The sequence below is a fragment of the Chrysoperla carnea genome, chromosome 4, assembly GCF_905475395.1.
Source record: "Chrysoperla carnea chromosome 4, inChrCarn1.1, whole genome shotgun sequence".
NCBI lineage: Eukaryota > Metazoa > Arthropoda > Insecta > Neuroptera > Chrysopidae > Chrysoperla > Chrysoperla carnea.
The window spans coordinates 5,965,039-5,984,866 of NC_058340.1; the positions used below are offsets into that span (position 1 = coordinate 5,965,039).

General features: G+C 29.0%; 2 protein-coding genes across 3 annotated transcripts in view; one reads left to right on the top strand and one right to left on the bottom strand.

Moving 5' to 3' along the window:
* LOC123297601 (paired box protein Pax-6-like) overlaps nucleotides 1-19,828 on the bottom strand; it is a 110,621-nt gene that overhangs the window by 30,867 nt on the left and 59,926 nt on the right. The window lies entirely within an intron of this gene.
* Nucleotides 2,970-5,202, top strand: LOC123297602 (putative mediator of RNA polymerase II transcription subunit 21). Its single transcript, XM_044879342.1, has 3 exons — nucleotides 2,970-3,048; nucleotides 4,056-4,439; nucleotides 4,870-5,202. The coding sequence occupies exons 1-3, from the start codon at nucleotides 3,043-3,045 to the stop codon at nucleotides 5,146-5,148; spliced, it is 669 nt and encodes a 222-aa protein (XP_044735277.1). The 5' UTR covers nucleotides 2,970-3,042; the 3' UTR covers nucleotides 5,149-5,202.

Consider the following 19,828-nt stretch of genomic DNA (forward strand, 5'->3'; position numbering starts at 1 on the left):
AATTTATAATTATATTGACATAAAATTGATTGATTGATGAAATTGTTTTAATGTTCATGAGTAAAGTATACCCGACCACAAAGACTATGTTCTGCCTGTCCGCCAAAATGACGCCGGTTTAAACAAATTTTAAAGATTTTTTGGAATAATCATCAAAATTTTACTTAGGACTTGAATCAAATATTTAAATTATTGGGTGAAGAATGAAGATAGCTTTTTTTCGAATGGGTTGAATATTTGATAATATGTAATAATAAAACCATTATTTATATTGAGTAGATAGGTAATATGGTATTTTATGAACATTTGTATGGGACGCACGTCGCGTCATACTATTTTATGACGTTACGCTACGCTATTCTGTTTGCTGTTTGTTTGTGTTTGTCACTCACTCAACTCAACACATTATTCAACTCAACAGTGTGATGATGTGATGATTTCGTCAAGTCATTGATCCAACAACACATTTGTAAACATTAGCATATAAAAGACATTTATCATATTACATATTCAAAAACATTTTACTTTGATTTGTGCACTTATTTTTTTTTATTATCCTTTTTTGGATAAAATTTACTATAAAAATTGACATTTATGTCCTTTTTGTGGGAAATTTTTGATTTATTATTTTTGTCATTTATACAGTCGTCTTATTAAAATTGACATAGATATAGGAATAGATAAGGCTAATTTTATCATTGAGCATCTTGAGTAGTTTAATAATAAGTTTTGTCCTTACCTAGGAAATATATTTTCAAAACCCTACTTATAAAGTAACTGATGATTTTTTCCTGTAAAATTGGATTTTCATCAAACGTTAGTAAGAAGCACACGAATTAAGGAATCATTTCAGTCTTTTAGACAAAATATCGACGTTTTTTTGGATTTTTTTTTGAGAAAAACAAAAAGTATTAAATATATTATGCATGTGTATTAAAGAGTATAACAAAAAGATTTTTAACTTTCGGCAAAAAACACATGTTTAGAAATCAATGAGGATGATATCTGTAAAATGGAGTGCGAATCGGGTCCCACTGTAGCATTGATTTCAGCAGTCAGAAACAAAAATATTAAGCAAAATTTTGTTGGCACCTAAGTAATGTCATCACAAGAACACGATTTTTTTGGATAAAAGTTGATATAAAAATAGTAATCAAATAAAATAATTTATTTTTGTGACAGATTCTGGACATTTGAGGACTAGTTTTAGCTATTTTTACTATGATCCACAAAGGTTTAAGTTGATGGGCCCAATAGTTTTTTCATATACTCAATATACTTTCATTAGTCAACTATTCCTAGACCATATACTAAATCAAATAAAGCCTAATAAGATATTTTCTGTTTCTTAAGTTGCTGTTTTTTAACTTGTAGTTTTTTACAAGTGATTTTTATTACGCGTGTTAAATAACACGCGAATACATCCAAATTGTTTAATAATTGTGGAATATGGGAACATATTTTATTTAAGTCTGGAATTTCTAATGAATAATTTCGACTAAAATTTAACTAGATTTGTAAAAAACATAGTTTTTACTTGCTGATTTCTATGTTGTGTTATTTCATAAGGTTATACGTCGAGGCTATAAGAAGTTTTCATAAATAAAAGAGGTTCCAAAATGCAGTGAAGATAAAAGGTCGATTTATTTATTTTTAATTCTTAAATTAAATGCAAATGTTCAATGTCACTGCTAAACACTATTGAACATAAACGTATATGGCTTATCGTAATATTCACGGAATATTACTCAATTGAATTTTATTGAACAGAAATATAAATAAAAAAAGATGCTTAATTCCCATCAAGCGACCTCTGTGCATAGTTCCAATAAAACATTAAGCATTACGTATTTTCGTAATTAATAATCACGATATAAAACCACGATGCAGCATTAATAGTTACTGATATAGCTTAACATTTCTGAACATTGAACAATGCTAGATGCTAAAAAAATTTCACAAATTTCAATGAATGAAAAGTTTAATTCAATCATTTAGAAGCCGTTGAGGCATCGACATTGTGTCTTGCATAAAGATAGTTTGTTCAGCATTAAAAGCTTGATAATAGTTATCTTTCTAAAGCTCAAAAAATACTTATCTTTTTGTCATGAGTGTAGCCAGTCTCTCCCATAATTATTTCGAAGATGATCATATACGGTGCTTAACTAAAAATATAGGAGATTACTTATTGATACACACACCATTCTGCAGGCAGGGCTGGCTGCCAGATTACATGTGTTAGCATGAGATGGACTTAATCTGTAAATATTTTTAAATCAAAGACCGTTTTAGTCTTCATAATGATGTTGATACTGATAATAATATTAATTTATTCAAAGATAACTTTGCAGGATTATTGTTACCCTCATTGATATTAGTTAAGGTGTTTCGATATCGAAATTTTGTGTGTCAATTAATGACCATTTTATATGAGAATTTAATTTTCTGTACGGTTTACGAGAAATTAATTATTGAAAACGGCTCTTTTTACATATGGTGGTGTTTTAGTCAATAAGTGCTTTTAAAAATGTTTTACTATTTACATAAACAACTTTTATCAATATTCATACCAAAATTAAGAACTATGCATGAAAATGAAAAACCTGTTTTTGCTAAAAACACTGACTTTGGTAGTTAATTTCACCTAAACCGTTCAAAGAATCGACATGGACATCCATAATGGACAAAATTCAATTATTTTGGATCTTTTTAATGTTTTGGTATCGAAATACCTTAAGCTTAAACTGATGTCGAAGACTATACATATAGAGGTGTTAAAATATAATGTCTCATGCTTAGAGATATTATACATGCAACAATAATTGTATAAACATGGCGTCTTCAATTATTTTAATGAAATTTCACATATTATATTTTGTTTGTGTTGTGATTCTATGAATGTTGAATTATAATTAATTTTTGTATAAATACCCTAGTGAATTATTCGATTGATATCAGTTTTAGTTTATCTATCATCAAATCAATATAATTTAATTATAATAACTAATTATTGTGTGTTTGTGATTATAATCTAAATCTAAAATGAAGGTAGGATATTCTAATCGCTAAGGATCTAAGAAATTAATTGTTTTAAAGTTTTGGATTTATTTTGTGAAAAACAATACATTGTTTGGTACAGGCAGTGGATAATATCTAGCTTTTTTAATTTAACGATTCATTAAAGTAAAATAATCTACTAATTTGCGAAACAAAAACTTATCTATGATCTATCCAGTAAAAATTGTGCTAAATCTATTATGTTTTCGAAACGAAAACTACATAACGATAAGTAAAATTTGACCAATTAATACTACTTTCGATACGGTTAATTGATGTGTTAATATTCGTGAAAATCATTAAAAAAAATTAGATAAAGATTAGTAGTTGCATATCAGAGCTTTCAAATTATCGTTTAGAATCGAAATACGACCTCTGTGAAGGAGATATAATCTGATCTGAAATTTGAAGGTGAATTATGTAGTATCTTGACGATATAAGACGAAAAGTAAGAGTCTTCGATATCTGGCGCAATTTTCAAAATATCAAAAATTGGAAATTTTGATAAATATTCAGTTTTCGATATTTCAAAAACTAAGGCAGATATAGAAAAATTGTATTTTTATTTTTCGTCTCGAAGTTATAACAAAATTCATCATCAAAGTTAAAATTGAAAATTTTGCTTAAATATATGTAGTTTTCGATATATCGAAAACCAACGCAGACATCGAAAAATTTGATCTTTGAGATAAGATAAAAATAATTTCAACCCTGCTCTTATATCTCTTATATGGACGGTTTACTTTCTATCAAAAACTTTCAAACTTTTCGTTTTTTGTTACAAAAGTTTATGAACGATTTTTACAAATTATTTGCACCAAGTTTTTTTTTTTTGGAAAACTTTAAAAATAGTTTATTTCTATATAAAGAGAAAATTTTGTAAAAATTTGCAACACCAAATTCCTTTTCAATAAATGATGAATTTTTGTTAATTGATTTTCTTTTTCAATAATTGATTTTGTTGATTGATTTGTTGATTGCCTGATATGATTTTATAGGTTATTTTGGGACTATTTGCTTTGGAGTTGATAATTGTAATGACATCAGCGGAAGCACCAAGACAATTCTTTAATAATCAACGATTTAATCAAAGACAAAACTTTGGATTCCAACGTCAAGAACAACAACCGAATGAAGCTCCATATGCACCATCTGGTTGGCGTCCACAAGGAGCAGCATTTACATTACCTGCTCGTCAACAACAACAACAGCCAGAAGACCAATATGGTCCCCCACCACCACCAGATAATCAATATGGTCCACCTGCTGCTCAACCAGATAATCAATATGGACCACCACCCCAACAACCTAATCAAGTAGATCCACGTCAAGCAAGAACAACAACCGATAGTAATGAAGAATTAACAACACTAGAACCACAGGTAAATATGTCCAAAATATTGGTTCAAGATACTAGCAAAGTAAACTCTTTCAAATTAAATTCTTCTTGTAAATTACGAAAGGACTATATTTCCGACCGGGTGTCCCACGACACCTCTCGTTCTTTTTTTAATGCTTTGCGGATACCAAATAGGGATGATTGTGCCTGAACAGCGTCAAATCACAAGCCTCTCGACAGCATTTTGAACTTCTGTATCATCACTGCGTCAAAATTTCTCTGGGGCCGAAAATTGCTTCAAAACCGACATAGCAGTCGATATTTAACCCTCAGTTATCACTTGAATGTGTTCGCATTAAGTGAAGAATATGTTATTATTCAATGTTTTTGGAAAACTTAAGTGTTTTAGGCCAAAGTTTATGATGATTAACTCTGTTAAATTACTGAAAAATCTAATATAATTTTTTTTGCAGGCGGAAAATATCAAAAGTGAAAAATTGAAAAATGCAAAACAAGTTGAATCTGTTTTTAAGAATACAGACCGAGGATTCTATTATGTCTACCTTCCCGATGGTCGCCTTCAACGTGTTGTGTATACCACATCTGCAGATTTACAAAATATGGCATATACAGCCCGTGTACGATATGAAGACGTTGATCCCGTATCAGCACCAATTTATTCAGCCGCCGCTGTAAATGGCGCACCAGTAGCTCCACTTGTTGCAGCGCCACAAAGATTGATAGTCCAATAATTTGCCAATTTCTTTTGATATTTTTTTTATACTTATTCAGATATTGTAAATACTATTGAAAATAAATAATCTAAATAAATTAATTGTTTATGTTTTTATTCTCATTCTAAAGTATAGCGTAAAAAACATCGTATTAAGGATGTACAAGCGCCAAGGTAATTTTAGATAGAAGGATTGATTTTTATTCAAATGATGTTATTTATATTAAGGTATTTATATGAAGTTGCATTAAGTCTTAAACAATTTTGAAAATTTTCGGGAAGGTTGCCCGATTATTTAAATAAATAAATGACTTCAAAAGTAGGTATATTTAACATCTTGGTAAAACGGTGGATAAATGATATGTTTTCATAGATTTCTCAAAAAATAGTCGGTGACAATTAAAAGAAGTTGTGTCGGACTAATTAAGGGTGTATGAGCACGTTAATGGGGACACGAATTTAAAAAAATTTATATTTTCCATCTTGATAGTGAATTATGTTATAACTTGATAATATAAGACGGAAAGTAAGAATAAAATAATTCTCAAAATATCGAAAATTGAAAATTATATTTAATTATTTAGCTTTCGATATTTCGAAAATCAAGGCACATTTTATTTTTCGTCTATATTCATGAAGTTATAATAAAATTCATCATCAGAGTTGAAAATAAGGTACCAATAATAATAGCTATTAAAATACTTGTAAGATTGGAAACGAAGTTTTTTTCAATGAAAAACTTTTTTCATAAGCCCTATAATTAAAAAGTTTTTCATATAAAGCCAACTTAAGTAGACATGCTAGGTTAGGTTAGGTTAGAGTGGCTGTCTTGGGGTGGGACACACTAAGAAGATAGGATCCGTTAGACACGCTAGCAAAATAAAATATTTATTTCTCCTTTACGGGAATTTCTCAAGGAAATGGAGCTATTGCTTTTGTTGCGCTACAAATACAAAATTTTGAATTTTTTCAAATTAAAAAATATTTTTGTACTCTTTTATCAGTTTTAAGCAAAAAGGACTGATTTTTTCTCTAGACGCTCAGTTTGCGAAATAAAAATTCTTGAAAAATTTATAATCCTATAGTCGATTTTAAGAAAAATGTTTTAATTTTTCAATCTCCGATTTTTTTCTATACCGCAATCCTACATTACTATAGAAAACAGTTTTTTGACAAAATGGCAATAAATTGAGTAAATAAGCAGGTCCCTGAGTATATTAACCCAGGGCCTTATAAATTGACGCTACACCCCTGGTTGAAAATTATGCATTTATAAATAAAAAGTATATATAACTTCTTGTAGTATAGATATATACGCATGCATATATGTTTATAGTGAGTGCCTAAATAGTTTTGAAATGGAATTTTATCTTCAGCTTTGGTTTTATGTAGTGCCTATCTATATATAGTTAACGTTATAGTTAAATATATAATATCTTCTCTTCCTCTATAATAATAATATAACAATACATGAAATGTATGTACAAACAAATTCATATATGTATAAGCATTCAGGATATTAAATTTCTGGAATTCATTTTGTGGTATATGTTTTGAGCACGCGGCATTTTCTCGTTTCATTGCGTATACTATGTTTCGATATATATAATTATATTATATGTTCTTACTCTTCTGTTCATTGTCCAGACGAAAAATTCGATATATTAGTTCATATTTAGGAATATGAATGTCGCTCTATTAGCTCAGTTGGTTAAGGCGTAATCAATTCGTCCGCGGTATGCTCAGGGCAGGGGGTCGATTCCCGTCGTCCAAAAAAAAAATTAATTTAATTAATAGTTGTGATGGGCTGGTGTAGTGCATGGTAAATGCATTGAGGAATAAATGAAATTATCAGCGGAAAGGTGGTAAAAGACATATATGGTATCACATTGGGCTCTATAGCTTGAGTGTGTCCTTCGTGGACAGCCAATATAACCTAACCTAACCTAACCTAACCTAACCTAACCTAGGAATATGAATAGGAATATGCAATTTAAAAAAAAATTAAAATCCGATCTGATCCGATTTACCTGAACTGTACGAACTGTTGTTTTTATGATTATAAGTTGCATCTTTTTACAAAATTGCAACTCAATCCCTACATTTTTCAAAAATATATACAGAGAAAGTTGAAAATAAAAGGTTACTGCGGTTTTCTTGAGATTTTGAGGTTATTTTTACTTAGTTCAGAGTTCGATAGGAAAGGGCGAACTTGTAGAAATTTATAACAAGCAATTCTTTTTTTTGATTCGCCTCAATCCGATCAATAGAAGCAGAGATATTCATGAAAACGTCACCAAACAAAACAATGTATAGATAAATTGTCCCAAAACCGCCAGCAAAAGGTAGTGTGGATCGTTGCGCAACCGGGAAAAACCCTTTTCTCTGTTTTTTATTCTCCGAAGGAAGCCTATTTAAAAAGATGAAGCTGTTTCTCTTTCCGAATATGTTATTATTTGGGAAGCTTTGTGTTACTTGCAAATGGGATAGATTAACTAGCAAAGAACTTTAAAAAACAACAGAACCATAAAATAAGAACTTGGCTCCAAATCATTGCATGAATATATTTGCAGTGAATGAAGCAGTCGATATTGAAAAATATTGCTATTCGTTGCATGACACAATTTCAGAAACACACGTATTTAGTTTCGTATCGATCGGCTAGACACAAAAAGGTATTTTTCTAAAGATAATGATTGAATCACATAATATTATCAACGGGTTGTAACTTCAATACATATATTATTCGATATTAAACTCTAAAATACGGCTATAATTTATCTACTATAAAACCTTGTTAACTAATGTGTATTAAACTTGAAATTTGATTATAACAAAGTTTATGAAATTATTATTTTTCTTTTCACATTCTCTTATTATATTAAGTTCCATTTATGTATTTATATGTTTCATTATATGTCTACTTCTAGATTATGCGATATTTTTTAACCATACTTAGTAGCTTACGAAAAAAAAAGTTTCATAAAAATTTATAAATGACTCTTGCAAAAATATTTTTTAAAAGCGAGCTTTTATCCAAATCACTGGTAAGTAAATCTTAGTGATCTGCCAAGTAGAAAATATATTTATTTGCACTACACATTGATGCCAAACTTTTTATTGTTAATAAAAATTATAACCACAAACGATGCATCAAATGTAAAGGCATAAAATTATTAATTGAGATTTTCATCAATCGTCGAGCATGGCAAAATTTGTAGAAAATAATCTTCACCTCGATTTCTGTTGGAATACTTTTGCAACTTTTTTAAGCCAATAAGTTTTCTTCGGAAATAGCTAGTATTAAAAAAGTAAAGAACTGAAAATGGATGCATTCAGAACGGGAAATTTTTAGTAAAGTGTCTTATTAAGAATATTAACTAGCTTTTACCTGCGGCTCCGTTCGCAATTTTGTCTGTAAATAACTGGTATGATCTTTTAAAAATAAATAAAATAATATGAAAATTTATTTTTATTGCCTGGATGCGGAAATGAACCCGACTTTTGAATTTTTTGGTTCAAAATTACCTTATATACTGAGTTTTATCGAAATGAGAAACAAAAAAGAATTCTCAAATTTTTCGATTTTTAAGAAAATCACAAAAAATCGAAAACATTTCATTGTCTCCAATTTCGACAAAACTCATTATATAAGGTAATTTTGACCCAAAAAATACAAAAATCGGGTTAATTTGATTATTGGATGCATAGTTTCGGAGATATCGTCCAAAATTCCTAATGAAATACCACTTTCTCAGACAATGCGACCTCTAATCTTCAAATGAACCCGATTTTTGAATTTTTTGGGTCAAAATTGCCTTATATACTGAGTTTTATCGAAATTGGAAACCCAAAAAAAATTCTCGATTTTTCAATTTTTTTCTAAGGGGTACCCCTTGAAAAAATCACAAAAAATCGAAAAAATTTTATTGTCTCCAATTTCGACAAAACTCAGTATATAAGGTAATTTCGACCCAAAAAATTCAAAAATCGGGTTAATTTGATTATTGGATGGATAGTTTCGGAGATATCGTCCAAAATTCCCAATGAAATGCCACTTTTTCAGATACTGCAACCTCTAATCGTCAAATGAACCCGATTTTTGAATTTTTTGGGTCAAAATTGCCTTATATACTGAGTTTTATCGAAATTGGAAACCCAAAAAAAATTCTCGATTTTTCAATTTTTTTCTAAGGGGTACCCCTTGAAAAAATCACAAAAAATCGAAAAAATTTTATTGTCTCCAATTTCGACAAAACTCAGTATATAAGGTAATTTCGACCCAAAAAATTCAAAAATCGGGTTAATTTGATTATTGGATGGATAGTTTCGGAGATATCGTCCAAAATTCCCAATGAAATGCCACTTTTTCAGATACTGCAACCTCTAATCGTCAAATGAACCCAATTTTTGAATTTTTTGGGTCAAAATTGCCTTATATACTGAGTTTTATCGAAATTGGAAACCCAAAAAAAATTCTCGATTTTTCAATTTTTTTCTAAGGGGTACCCCTTGAAAAAATCACAAAAAATCGAAAAAATTTTATTGTCTCCAATTTCGACAAAACTCAGTATATAAGGTAATTTCGACCCAAAAAATTAAAAAATCGGGTTAATTTGATTATTGGATGCATAGTTTCGGAGATATCGTCCAAAATTCACAATGAAATGACACTTTCTCAGACAATGCGACCTCTAATCTTCAAATGAACCCGATTTTTGAATTTTTTGGGTCAAAATTGCCTTATATACTGAGTTTTATCGAAATTGGAAACCCAAAAAAAAATCTCAATTTTTCAATTTTTTTCTAAGGGGTACCCCTTGAAAATCAGATATTAGATTTTTATCTTTAAAGACACTTGTCCATGTCGATAAACCAGAGACGTTGAATATTACCAAAATCATATTCAAACATTAATAGCTCAAAGAAATTGTCTTTCTAATAAAGTCGCCAGATTCATTAACATTAAAAATACTAGCTTGACTTGTGGGGAATTCCAAGTCGTAGTTACCGTAACCCACGGCTATCCTGTACCCGTGGCTAAAAACAACAAACAACAAATTTCGTAGAAAAGCGGTGAAAAAAATCAAGTTCTTAAATTAGGAGAACATCTATTAAAAATAGTAATTATAAGTCTAGAATATTAGAGAGCATCTGTAAAAACTAACATGTTTGCCTAATAAACTTATTATTTACATTTATTATTATATTTAGATAATTTTTTTTTCAAACTAACTTGTCTAGCGTGTTTTTTCCTAAGCGGTACATTTTTAGACTGTGAGTATATTTTTCATCAAACCTAGACATAATAAACATAATAAGCTTGAAAATGAGGAGTGAATCATGGAATTTGATAAAGGAACAAAGAAGATAAGGGGAGGACGGAAAAAACTTGCTAGAGTAATAATATATAAGATTATTCTTTATTTTATTTTAACTTGTAAGTAAACTATTTTGGCCTTGAACGGGTAATACCCTTTACTTGCAGTTTTTATACATTTTTTTCTTTATCAGTAACTTGTAAGATGCATATTTAGATAATATATTTCTTAAAAAATTTCCCATAGTATGCAATTTTTATTATAAGAATGAGTAAATAAAATACATTGTGTATTGTTCTTGAAAACCAAAGCAAAAAATTAAACACCTTTTTGCGTGAATAATTTAAGGTTATCATATAATAATAAATACAAGTGGTTTATTAATTAATCAGAAACAATCTTTCTTTTTTTGCTTTAAAAAATTGAATATTTTTAATTTCAACAAGAAGAAATAAATGATTTAACACAATAAACAATGTACCAACATACAAGGTGTCAAAAGTGGAAGTGTATATTGGAATTAGTTGGGTAAATCGGAAAATTTTGGGAGAAGGCTAATTTATTTTAGATTGATTTCTTTCGTTCTAAGAAAATACAGGAAAGGAGTTTTACGGCTCCGGAGCGATCCGTACGGCTTTCTGCACAATTAGTTTCTATATTGTTTTCTTTAGTGACGTTTTCTTGAATATCTTTGCTTCTATTGATCGGATTAAGTAGGACGAACCAAAAAATTAATTCTTTTTAAAAAATATCAACCTTGATTTTACTATCGAACCCTGAGCAAAGCAAAATTGCCTTAAAATCTCAAGAAAACCGCAGTAGCCTCATATTTTCAACTTTCTCCGATAAATTTTCGGAAAATGAAGGAATTGAGTTGAAATTCTGGAAAAAAATGTACCTTATGATCATAAAAAAATCATCGCATTTTAACTTTTTCTCGCTTTTTTAAATTGCAGTTTTTTATGTAATTTTGGACAGTGTGGTTTTTTTTTCAAAAACTGATTATGAGCCGAAACATTCCAAAACAAAAATGCAGAAATGCAGCATTACAAGGTATAACAAATGAAACTTCCAATTTTTTTTTTAGTTTTTGAATACGAAATTTTCTGTTTGAAGGGTAGCATCACTTTAAGGGTTCATCGTGTCTTTGAAAATATCGAAATTTGCAGGGATCTTTACATTGAAATCTACCGAGTAAGTATAATAAATTTTGTTGGTGTGTATCAATTGTCCGGGTTTACTCTGTCTAGTTAATAATTTAAATATTATTAATAATAATAATAAATTCAAATAATATAAATATAATATGTACATAACATAGATAGATACAAGTATAGTAACATTATATATATATGAATGTACGTATATTTAATATAATATGTTAATTTTAACCACAAAATAACACATGCTGGTTGTGTTGCTAATTCTAACACAACTCAAATTCAAAACATACATGAATGATTTCATTAAATATTATATGTATATTGTATGTTATATATTCATAGAATATAATATAATGCTATTATATTATATATATATATATATAAATATTTTCACTAACGTTTCAATTTTTCATTTGAAGAAAATTTGAATAATAGGTCTTAGTACGCTTTCACAAGTGGAAGGTATCAGATACCACACCGATCTGCAGTTTACTTTAATACTCTCGCGAGTTTTACATTAGAAAATGGGAAACTGTTTACCTATTTAAAAAAAGTTCTATATTTTATTGTAAAAATCACTAATAACGTTAAGCAGTCAATATGGTGGTCCTGAGCAGGCTTAAATCTTAAAAAAATCAACCCGTAAAATAGAGGGCTATTTTTTATTAAACCGTCCATTCATACATTTAAACAATTTTGTTGTAAATTACTAGGGTTTCTTAATATTTATCTATTTAATCTACGCCTGAAATCATGTTTAAGAAGAATTTAATCGTAGTCGAAGGTTATCGCATTGCAAATATTTGTAGATAAGTAGCGGCAACCAAATAAATTTTTTTAATATTTTAAAAATTTACGAAGAAGAAACTTGGTAGATTAATTGATTGACTCATTGAAATTTTTAGCTTTCTTTTAAAAATACGTCCTGAATTCGAGCTCGCAACCTTCCAGTCTAAGTAACTCGGCCACTTAGCCGGCTCCTAATAAGTTTTTACCAATGACAGTTCTCGTCAAATCAAAGTAATAAATGTCTATGCCTACTTGACTATGGAATCGAGTTTGGGTAGCATTGTGCAATTCAACCTTGTTATTCCAGTTCTTGTTCAAGCCTCAACCATTATCTAATGAACCAAGTCTTGGTTTACCAGCACTTTCTCAAGTCTTGACGAAGGCTAATAAATTAATTCCTAGTTTGCTAAAACTTTCCCAAGCCTTTACCAACACCGTGAATCAAGTTTAAGCCTCAACCATTGTCTAATGAACCTAGTCTTGGTTTACCAGCTCTTTCTCCAATCTTGACCAAGGTTAATAAATTAATTTGTAGTTTGCCAAAACTTTCCCAAGCCTTTAATGTCTTGATCAAGGCTAATAAATTAATTCTTAGTTTGCCAAAACTTTCCCAAGCCTTTAACAACACCGTGAATCATATGTTTTTGCTGCTATGGTAGTAAAGAGAATGACCATTAGAGATTAGATTTCTAACTTATAGCATGCACATGTACTGCTTCAATTCCCTGTCGTGGCAAACTAGTTTAGTAATTAAATTACCTTATATGTATAAATTTAGAATGTGATAAGTAAGCGTAAATACTTAAGATATAACGGAATTACCAAGGTGTAGTTTAAGTGGATCGTTGTGAATCAATGTGAGCTTTTCAGACTAAATTTTCGTAAGTATAAGATTGTTGGAGGGCTTCTATAAATTACGCGGATAAAGAAGAATGTCTTTTAAGTAGACGTGTCCTTACCATGTTGGATCTCCAAAATATAAATTTCTTTTACAAATCAGTAATGTATATAATTTATCACTTTGCTGCGAAACCATTGTAAAGATATTATACAAATAATATTACTAAAGATATAATATGATATATTCTAAGACGAAATGAATGTTTTGCAAGAAAATTTTACCTATACGTGGCATTTAAAAAAAAATTCCAAAAATAAAATGAAAAACCATAGCTTTATATAGTAAGCATGTATATATGTAAAATGTATATATATAATATAATACACCTATGTGGGAGATAGGTATGCGATTGTGGTTAATTCCAGGTCAATTCACATGTCTCAATGCGTTAATACTGAATTGTCACTATCTCATATTATTACAAGAGTTTATTTACTACATAGACATACATACATAGGACTGGAATCGAATGGTATGCCTCTGTATATGCAATGCGGCTTGATTATACATATATAATACCTATACAATGTTGTTATAACAAACATTGGAGGTTTGGTTTATTTACTTTATGACAGAATTATATAAGACAACCTATACCTTTTGGTTTTACCATTAATGACAAGTTGTTCTAATGACTTAATACATATATCCAGATAAAGATACATTTTATAGACACATTGGACCTCCCAGCAACATAAATAATATATCTTTTTGTGATAAAATCATAAATTCATCAAAACTAGTTATATGTATTTTCTAAAATGTTTCTATGTTATTTGATATTCAGTTGTTTCTTGTTTTTTTATATCAATGTTTATTTTTTTTTGGTCATATTAAATTCATGTTATTTTCTACAAATTACCTTTACAGTATCTAAATATAAAGATTAATTATAAATTTATTAATTATATGTGTGGTTGTTTATTGTTTGATTAAAACAAGATTTAAAAATGTCTTTATATTAATTTTATTGATGAATTATTTTACAAGACTACTGATTACAATTATCTTTTATATTACTTTTACTCATTGATTTTATGTATAAATAATAAAAACTGTTCGTAATCAGTGTAGCTTTTCCGAAAACACGAAAATTCAATTTTATTGGAACTATGTTCCTTGTCACACGATGTTAGTTTACTGATTGGGAGTTAACAAAAAAAAACCTGCAACAGACGCCAAAAACCGACATTTAGAATAGCTAGGAAACTAAAACTTTTTCAATCGATTCCACTTGTCATGAATTTTGATAAAATTCAAAAATCTTTTCATAACTCAATTTTTATTTTTTGTCATAATTTTATGTTTTTTTATTTTAATAAATTGACTTGAAAAAGTGTGAAAGTTATCAGAAGAAAACAGAGGTAATTTACGGTAAGTACAATGCAGTTTTTATGTTATGTCTTAATAAATATCCTGATCAAACCAAACGTAATGTAATAACATATGAGGTTATTACAAAATCAGAAGTTCCTTTCCATAAAGAATCAAACAAGTAATTTGACTTCTAAGTTAATATCTTAAATTTTCAGAAAAATATCTGGAAAAAAAAGTAAGCGCTACATTAGAATTTATCACGGTACGAAAGTAATATAGTTCCTACCGGGTGTCCCACGACACATCGATCTTTTTTCAGTTCTGAAAGTGCTGTAGATACAGCCTTTTTATATGTCTCATTAAGTTTAATGCATTTACCTTTACCATAAGCTTAAAATTGAAGATATTTTATGAGAATGACGGTAGGCTGCAGAATAGCGACCAATGTGGTTTTGTTTTACAAAAAGACTATTTACATATTGCATATTGTTTTAAATAAAGTTTAAAATACGCCATTTACCTTGAATATAAGTCATTTACCTTGAATCAACTTTACCTAACAATATATATGGTGATACATATACCTCAAATTTTAAAATTGTATTCTTATCTTAAGTGGGTTTGCAAGAACAGAAAAGCGAAGTGCAAGTTGGAAAAAGTCTCATTTACTCCGAGTTATTAAATGACACTACCTTAGGTTGTGACCCATGGTACAATATCATAACGTACTATTAACGTTTTTATCGATAGTTATTTTATATTTAAATCCTCAAGAAAATGGTGTTGAGGAAAAACAGTACTGTAAGCAGGGACAATTTTCCTTGGGAAGATTTTACACAAAAATTCAACATGTATTTAAATTATAAAGTCCTTGGTAATAAGCCTACCTTAAAATTTGGTAAAAAGGTTTTAATATTAAAACGGTAAGGGTTTGTTTTTTTTAAATTTACCCTTTGATATTTATTTATCAATATAAAAAAATCACTTCGACAGCAAATTTCTGTATGTATAATTTATAAAATCATTTTTCCCAACGCCCAACTGTGCAAGATTTTTATCAATTTCATCATTAACTTTAACAAAAACCATTTTTGAGTGAGTGCAATAATCTATATATATTTCAATCCATATGTTGTTATTTAAAGAAGACCTTGGAATTAATTTTTTTCCTACTCCTGATTGTTATTACTGTTGTTTTGTATCCTGCTGTTGTAACGAAAGAACAATAATTTTACAAACAACGAAGCACAGTATGACAATCGAATAATTAAAAGGCTATGTATGTGCTTGCATGTTTTAATAATTTTTTTTAGATTTTTTCTGCATGTGCACTTTATAGGTATTTATAAAAATTTGAATGGGTTCAAATATGTTTTAAATTCAGTAGTTATTCTTGTATAAAAAGGCAGCAAGTTATTGATTACGTTTATAATTTTTGAAGATCAGATCAAGATTTTCGATCTTCGTTCCAGAAAATTCTAATTGAAGGTAGATTTGTCCCTACCTTCTTTCGGCGTACTGTTATCGAATTTATAATATCAAACACCAATACTTATTTCCAATCCTATAGCTTACAGCTAGGCGTCTACTTTTGGCGTAACTTAGAAAAATATATCGAATTATAATAAATTATTTATGCTTTGTCCAATTCTCCTCTTCCCTCTATGCTACATGTCTTTATTTTCCGTTTACCAGGAAAGATTTTTCCAGGTTTAGACTAATTTAACACGGTCAGTATTATTGAAGTAATATTATTGATTTAATAAATGGTAAAATCTGCGTGCTCTCATACGAGTCAATAGTACTGGCTAAATAAAATCATGATTTGAACTGAAACAGCGACCCCAAAATCATTTTGAAACAGAACGACCTCAAAAACATTTTGAATTGGAACAGAAATTTGTAATTAGTGATCCTAAAAACCCTTGAGATTCAATTTTGGAGTGAATAACTTAAAATTTTCGAATTTGGGACACATTTTTTGTATTCGACCAACTAAGAGAGGGCGAATAATGTTAAAAGTTGCTGGTTCATGTTTAAAGGTTTATTTGAATAACACGCGAAAATTTCTTATTCCAATTTGTATATTTATTGGCCACTTTTTTGCACTACAATAAAAACAAAGAAATGATTACATTTAATTAAAAATTTATAAGAAATATTAAGCGGAAGAATCAAAACAAACCTATAAAAAAAATATTTAATAAAGTTTTTGTTAATATTTATTTTTATAACACAAATGTCATTTCATACGATGATTGGTTTAGTAAAATATTGAAAATAATATTAAAGATATTTCAATTCAAAAGTAGAGAAAATTCATTTTCAAAGTTACGTAAAGTAAGCATATCGTTTATTCATTTTTTATTTTTTATCAAGAAAAAAAACTGACACAGCAAAGTTTTTTGAGAAATAGAATCATTCTTAGAATAACATGTATCTAAAATATTGCATTTAATAATTGAAAAATATTATAGGGATATCGTTTTTGATCTCACTAAACTTATTTTTTATGGGTTTTTTGATTCAAATTTTAGTTCCACAAAGTTTCTTTTGAAAAACTTCATTTGTTATTTAAATGATTTCTTCTCAGATGGGCGGCTTTTACTTTGTATATTTGCCCTTTGTCCAAAACTTCTCGAAAAATTGCACAGTTTATGGCTTCGATTAATTTTATAATCTTATTTTTATTAAGGGGAGGGTTTTAGTCTAGAGACATATACTTTTTTTTTCAAATATAAAGAAAACAACATGTGGCGGGAAATTTAAAAGAAATCTGGTAAACATCTAGGCCATTTTAAATCGTTTGGAATAAAATTGAAAAATATTTCTTTTTATATATTTGTTTTCGACAGAGCCACTCTTACTGCTAGTACTATTGTACTCTGTACGACAGATCTTCTTTACGGTTGCTTCTATTCGAAAAAACGGCTGTTCTTTGATTTGGATTTCTTATTCCATTGAGTGAAAGAAACGGAACAGGCGGAACCCTAAACTCGCACTTGAAACATATCTAAGAACAGTCCCCATTAAATTACCTTTGAAACGAAACAAAAAAATAAAAATCGGTTCATCCGTTTAGGCGCTACGATGCCGCAGATAGACAGACACACACACACATAGCGGTCAAACTTATAAGGGGTGAGTTATTTTTGGTTCAGGGGCTAATAAAATTGAAAAATTGAAAAAAATTTGAATAACTCTAACCTCATCGTTCAGTTTCAAATGACATTTGAAATTTTGTTCACCGTGTTGGATTTCTACGAATTCCGTTCCACTAACAACGGGGATTTTATAGCAAGGATTTCAGTCTGTTTTCAAAGAATTCACATTTTTTGTCACTTTAGAACATCTTTTGAAAAATCTTAAAATTACGGAAATCGTAAAACATTTGAATGTAACCTATTTAAGATTAAAAACCTTGGTGATATATATTTTTTTTAAACACATTATATCCTTCTCCAAAAAACTTGAAGTTTTATAAATTAAAAGAATCCTTTTGTGAATGCATATTATATATACAAAAAATGAAATTGAACTTACTGTATTAAATAATTGTATAAAGGTATTTAACCGGATTTTGAAGGAGTACTTAAGGAATAATATATTAAAGGGGCTTTAATAGAAATTTTATAAGAATGGATTTATATGTATTATTTTCAAAACTAATACATTTATAAGTATGGTATTAATATAGTTCCTATCTGTATATTCTATTCAATTTTAAAGGATGAATTTTAATAATTAAAAAATAGATTTATATGTATATTTTTATACCATGTATATATGAAATATACATAGTATATTAAGTTTAGTCCCAAGTTTGTAATGCTTAAAAATATAATCACCTAATTAGTCCATTTCCGGTTGTCCGTCCGTCCGTCCGTCTGTGGACACGATAACTCAAAAACAAAAAAAGATATCGAGCTGAAATTTTTACAGTGTACTCAGGACGTAAAAAGTGAAGTCGAGTTCGTAAATGAGCATCATAGGTCAATTGGGTCTTGGGTCAGTAGGACCCATCTTGTAAACCGTTAGAGATAGAACAAAAGTTTAAATATAAAAAATGTTCCTTATCAAAAATTAAACAACTTTTGTTTCAAACATTTTTTCGTAAACATCACTGTTTACCCGTGAGCTAACTAGGCGGAAATTTTATAATATGTACTATACTTCATTATCAGTTATGTATGTGTCACATGTTTGTATGTGTTGTGTGATAAAGAAATCAACACTGACTATGCATGATATTTCTACAATTAACTCAGTCAATTGTTTGTTTTCACTTGTTTTTAGCATGTTATTAATTTTAAAAACAATTGATTGTGTTATTATTTTCTAATGTACTACGTAGTTTAACTTAGGGTTCAAATAAATATTTATATATGTACGTAGAATACGTTTATTGAGTTCATTAGTCTGTCTATTCATTGTATGTAGTAATATTCTAACAGGAGGAGACTTTATAATTAAAAGGACAACCTGTAGAATGTAAAGTTAAACGTCTTTATAAGAATGTTTATATAATATCATTATTGAATTCTAATTCTGTTTATTCGTTGTGTGCGTAGTCATGGTAGGGACAATAAAATCGATGCCAACGCTTCCAGTGAAAAATTTTGGCGTTAAAGGAGGCTGTTATGACTAATTTACAATTCTTTACATTTCAAATGTAAATTATCATAATTATTTATTTAAATTTGTATTGAGACAATAATATTAAATTTTCAATGTAAGTCTTAAATGCAATCCATACAATTGCCAATATAATGAGGTGACGTTAGATTTTATTGGCTGTACACGAAGAATACAGTTAGACTATAGAGCCCATTGTGAAACTATATATGTGTTATACCACCTTTTCCGCTGAAAATTTCTTTTATCAACTACTCAATTATTTTCAGAGGCTGATTGCACCTCCTTCATGCATATACCATGCACTACACCAACCCATCACAGCCATTAATTAAATTAATTTTTGTTGTGACGGCGGGAATCGAACCCGTTACCCTAGGCATACCGCGAATTTCAAGTGAATAAGTCTAAAAATTTGGTTGTGTTGGAATTAAAAAACTACAAATATTTATCACTAGCGCTTACCTACTGAACAATGGTTGCAAATTTCAGGAAAATGTTCCATTGAGTTGAATTATTTACTTATTTGAGACAAAGATAAAACATGCGGGTACAGCATTCCGTTGTAACTAA

Bases quoted from the DNA above. Each gene is read 5' to 3' on its own strand.
- LOC123297602 (XM_044879342.1), top strand. The intron at 4,440-4,869 runs GTAAATATGTCC...TTTTTTTTGCAG, and splicing joins TAACAACACTAGAACCACAG to GCGGAAAATATCAAAAGTGA.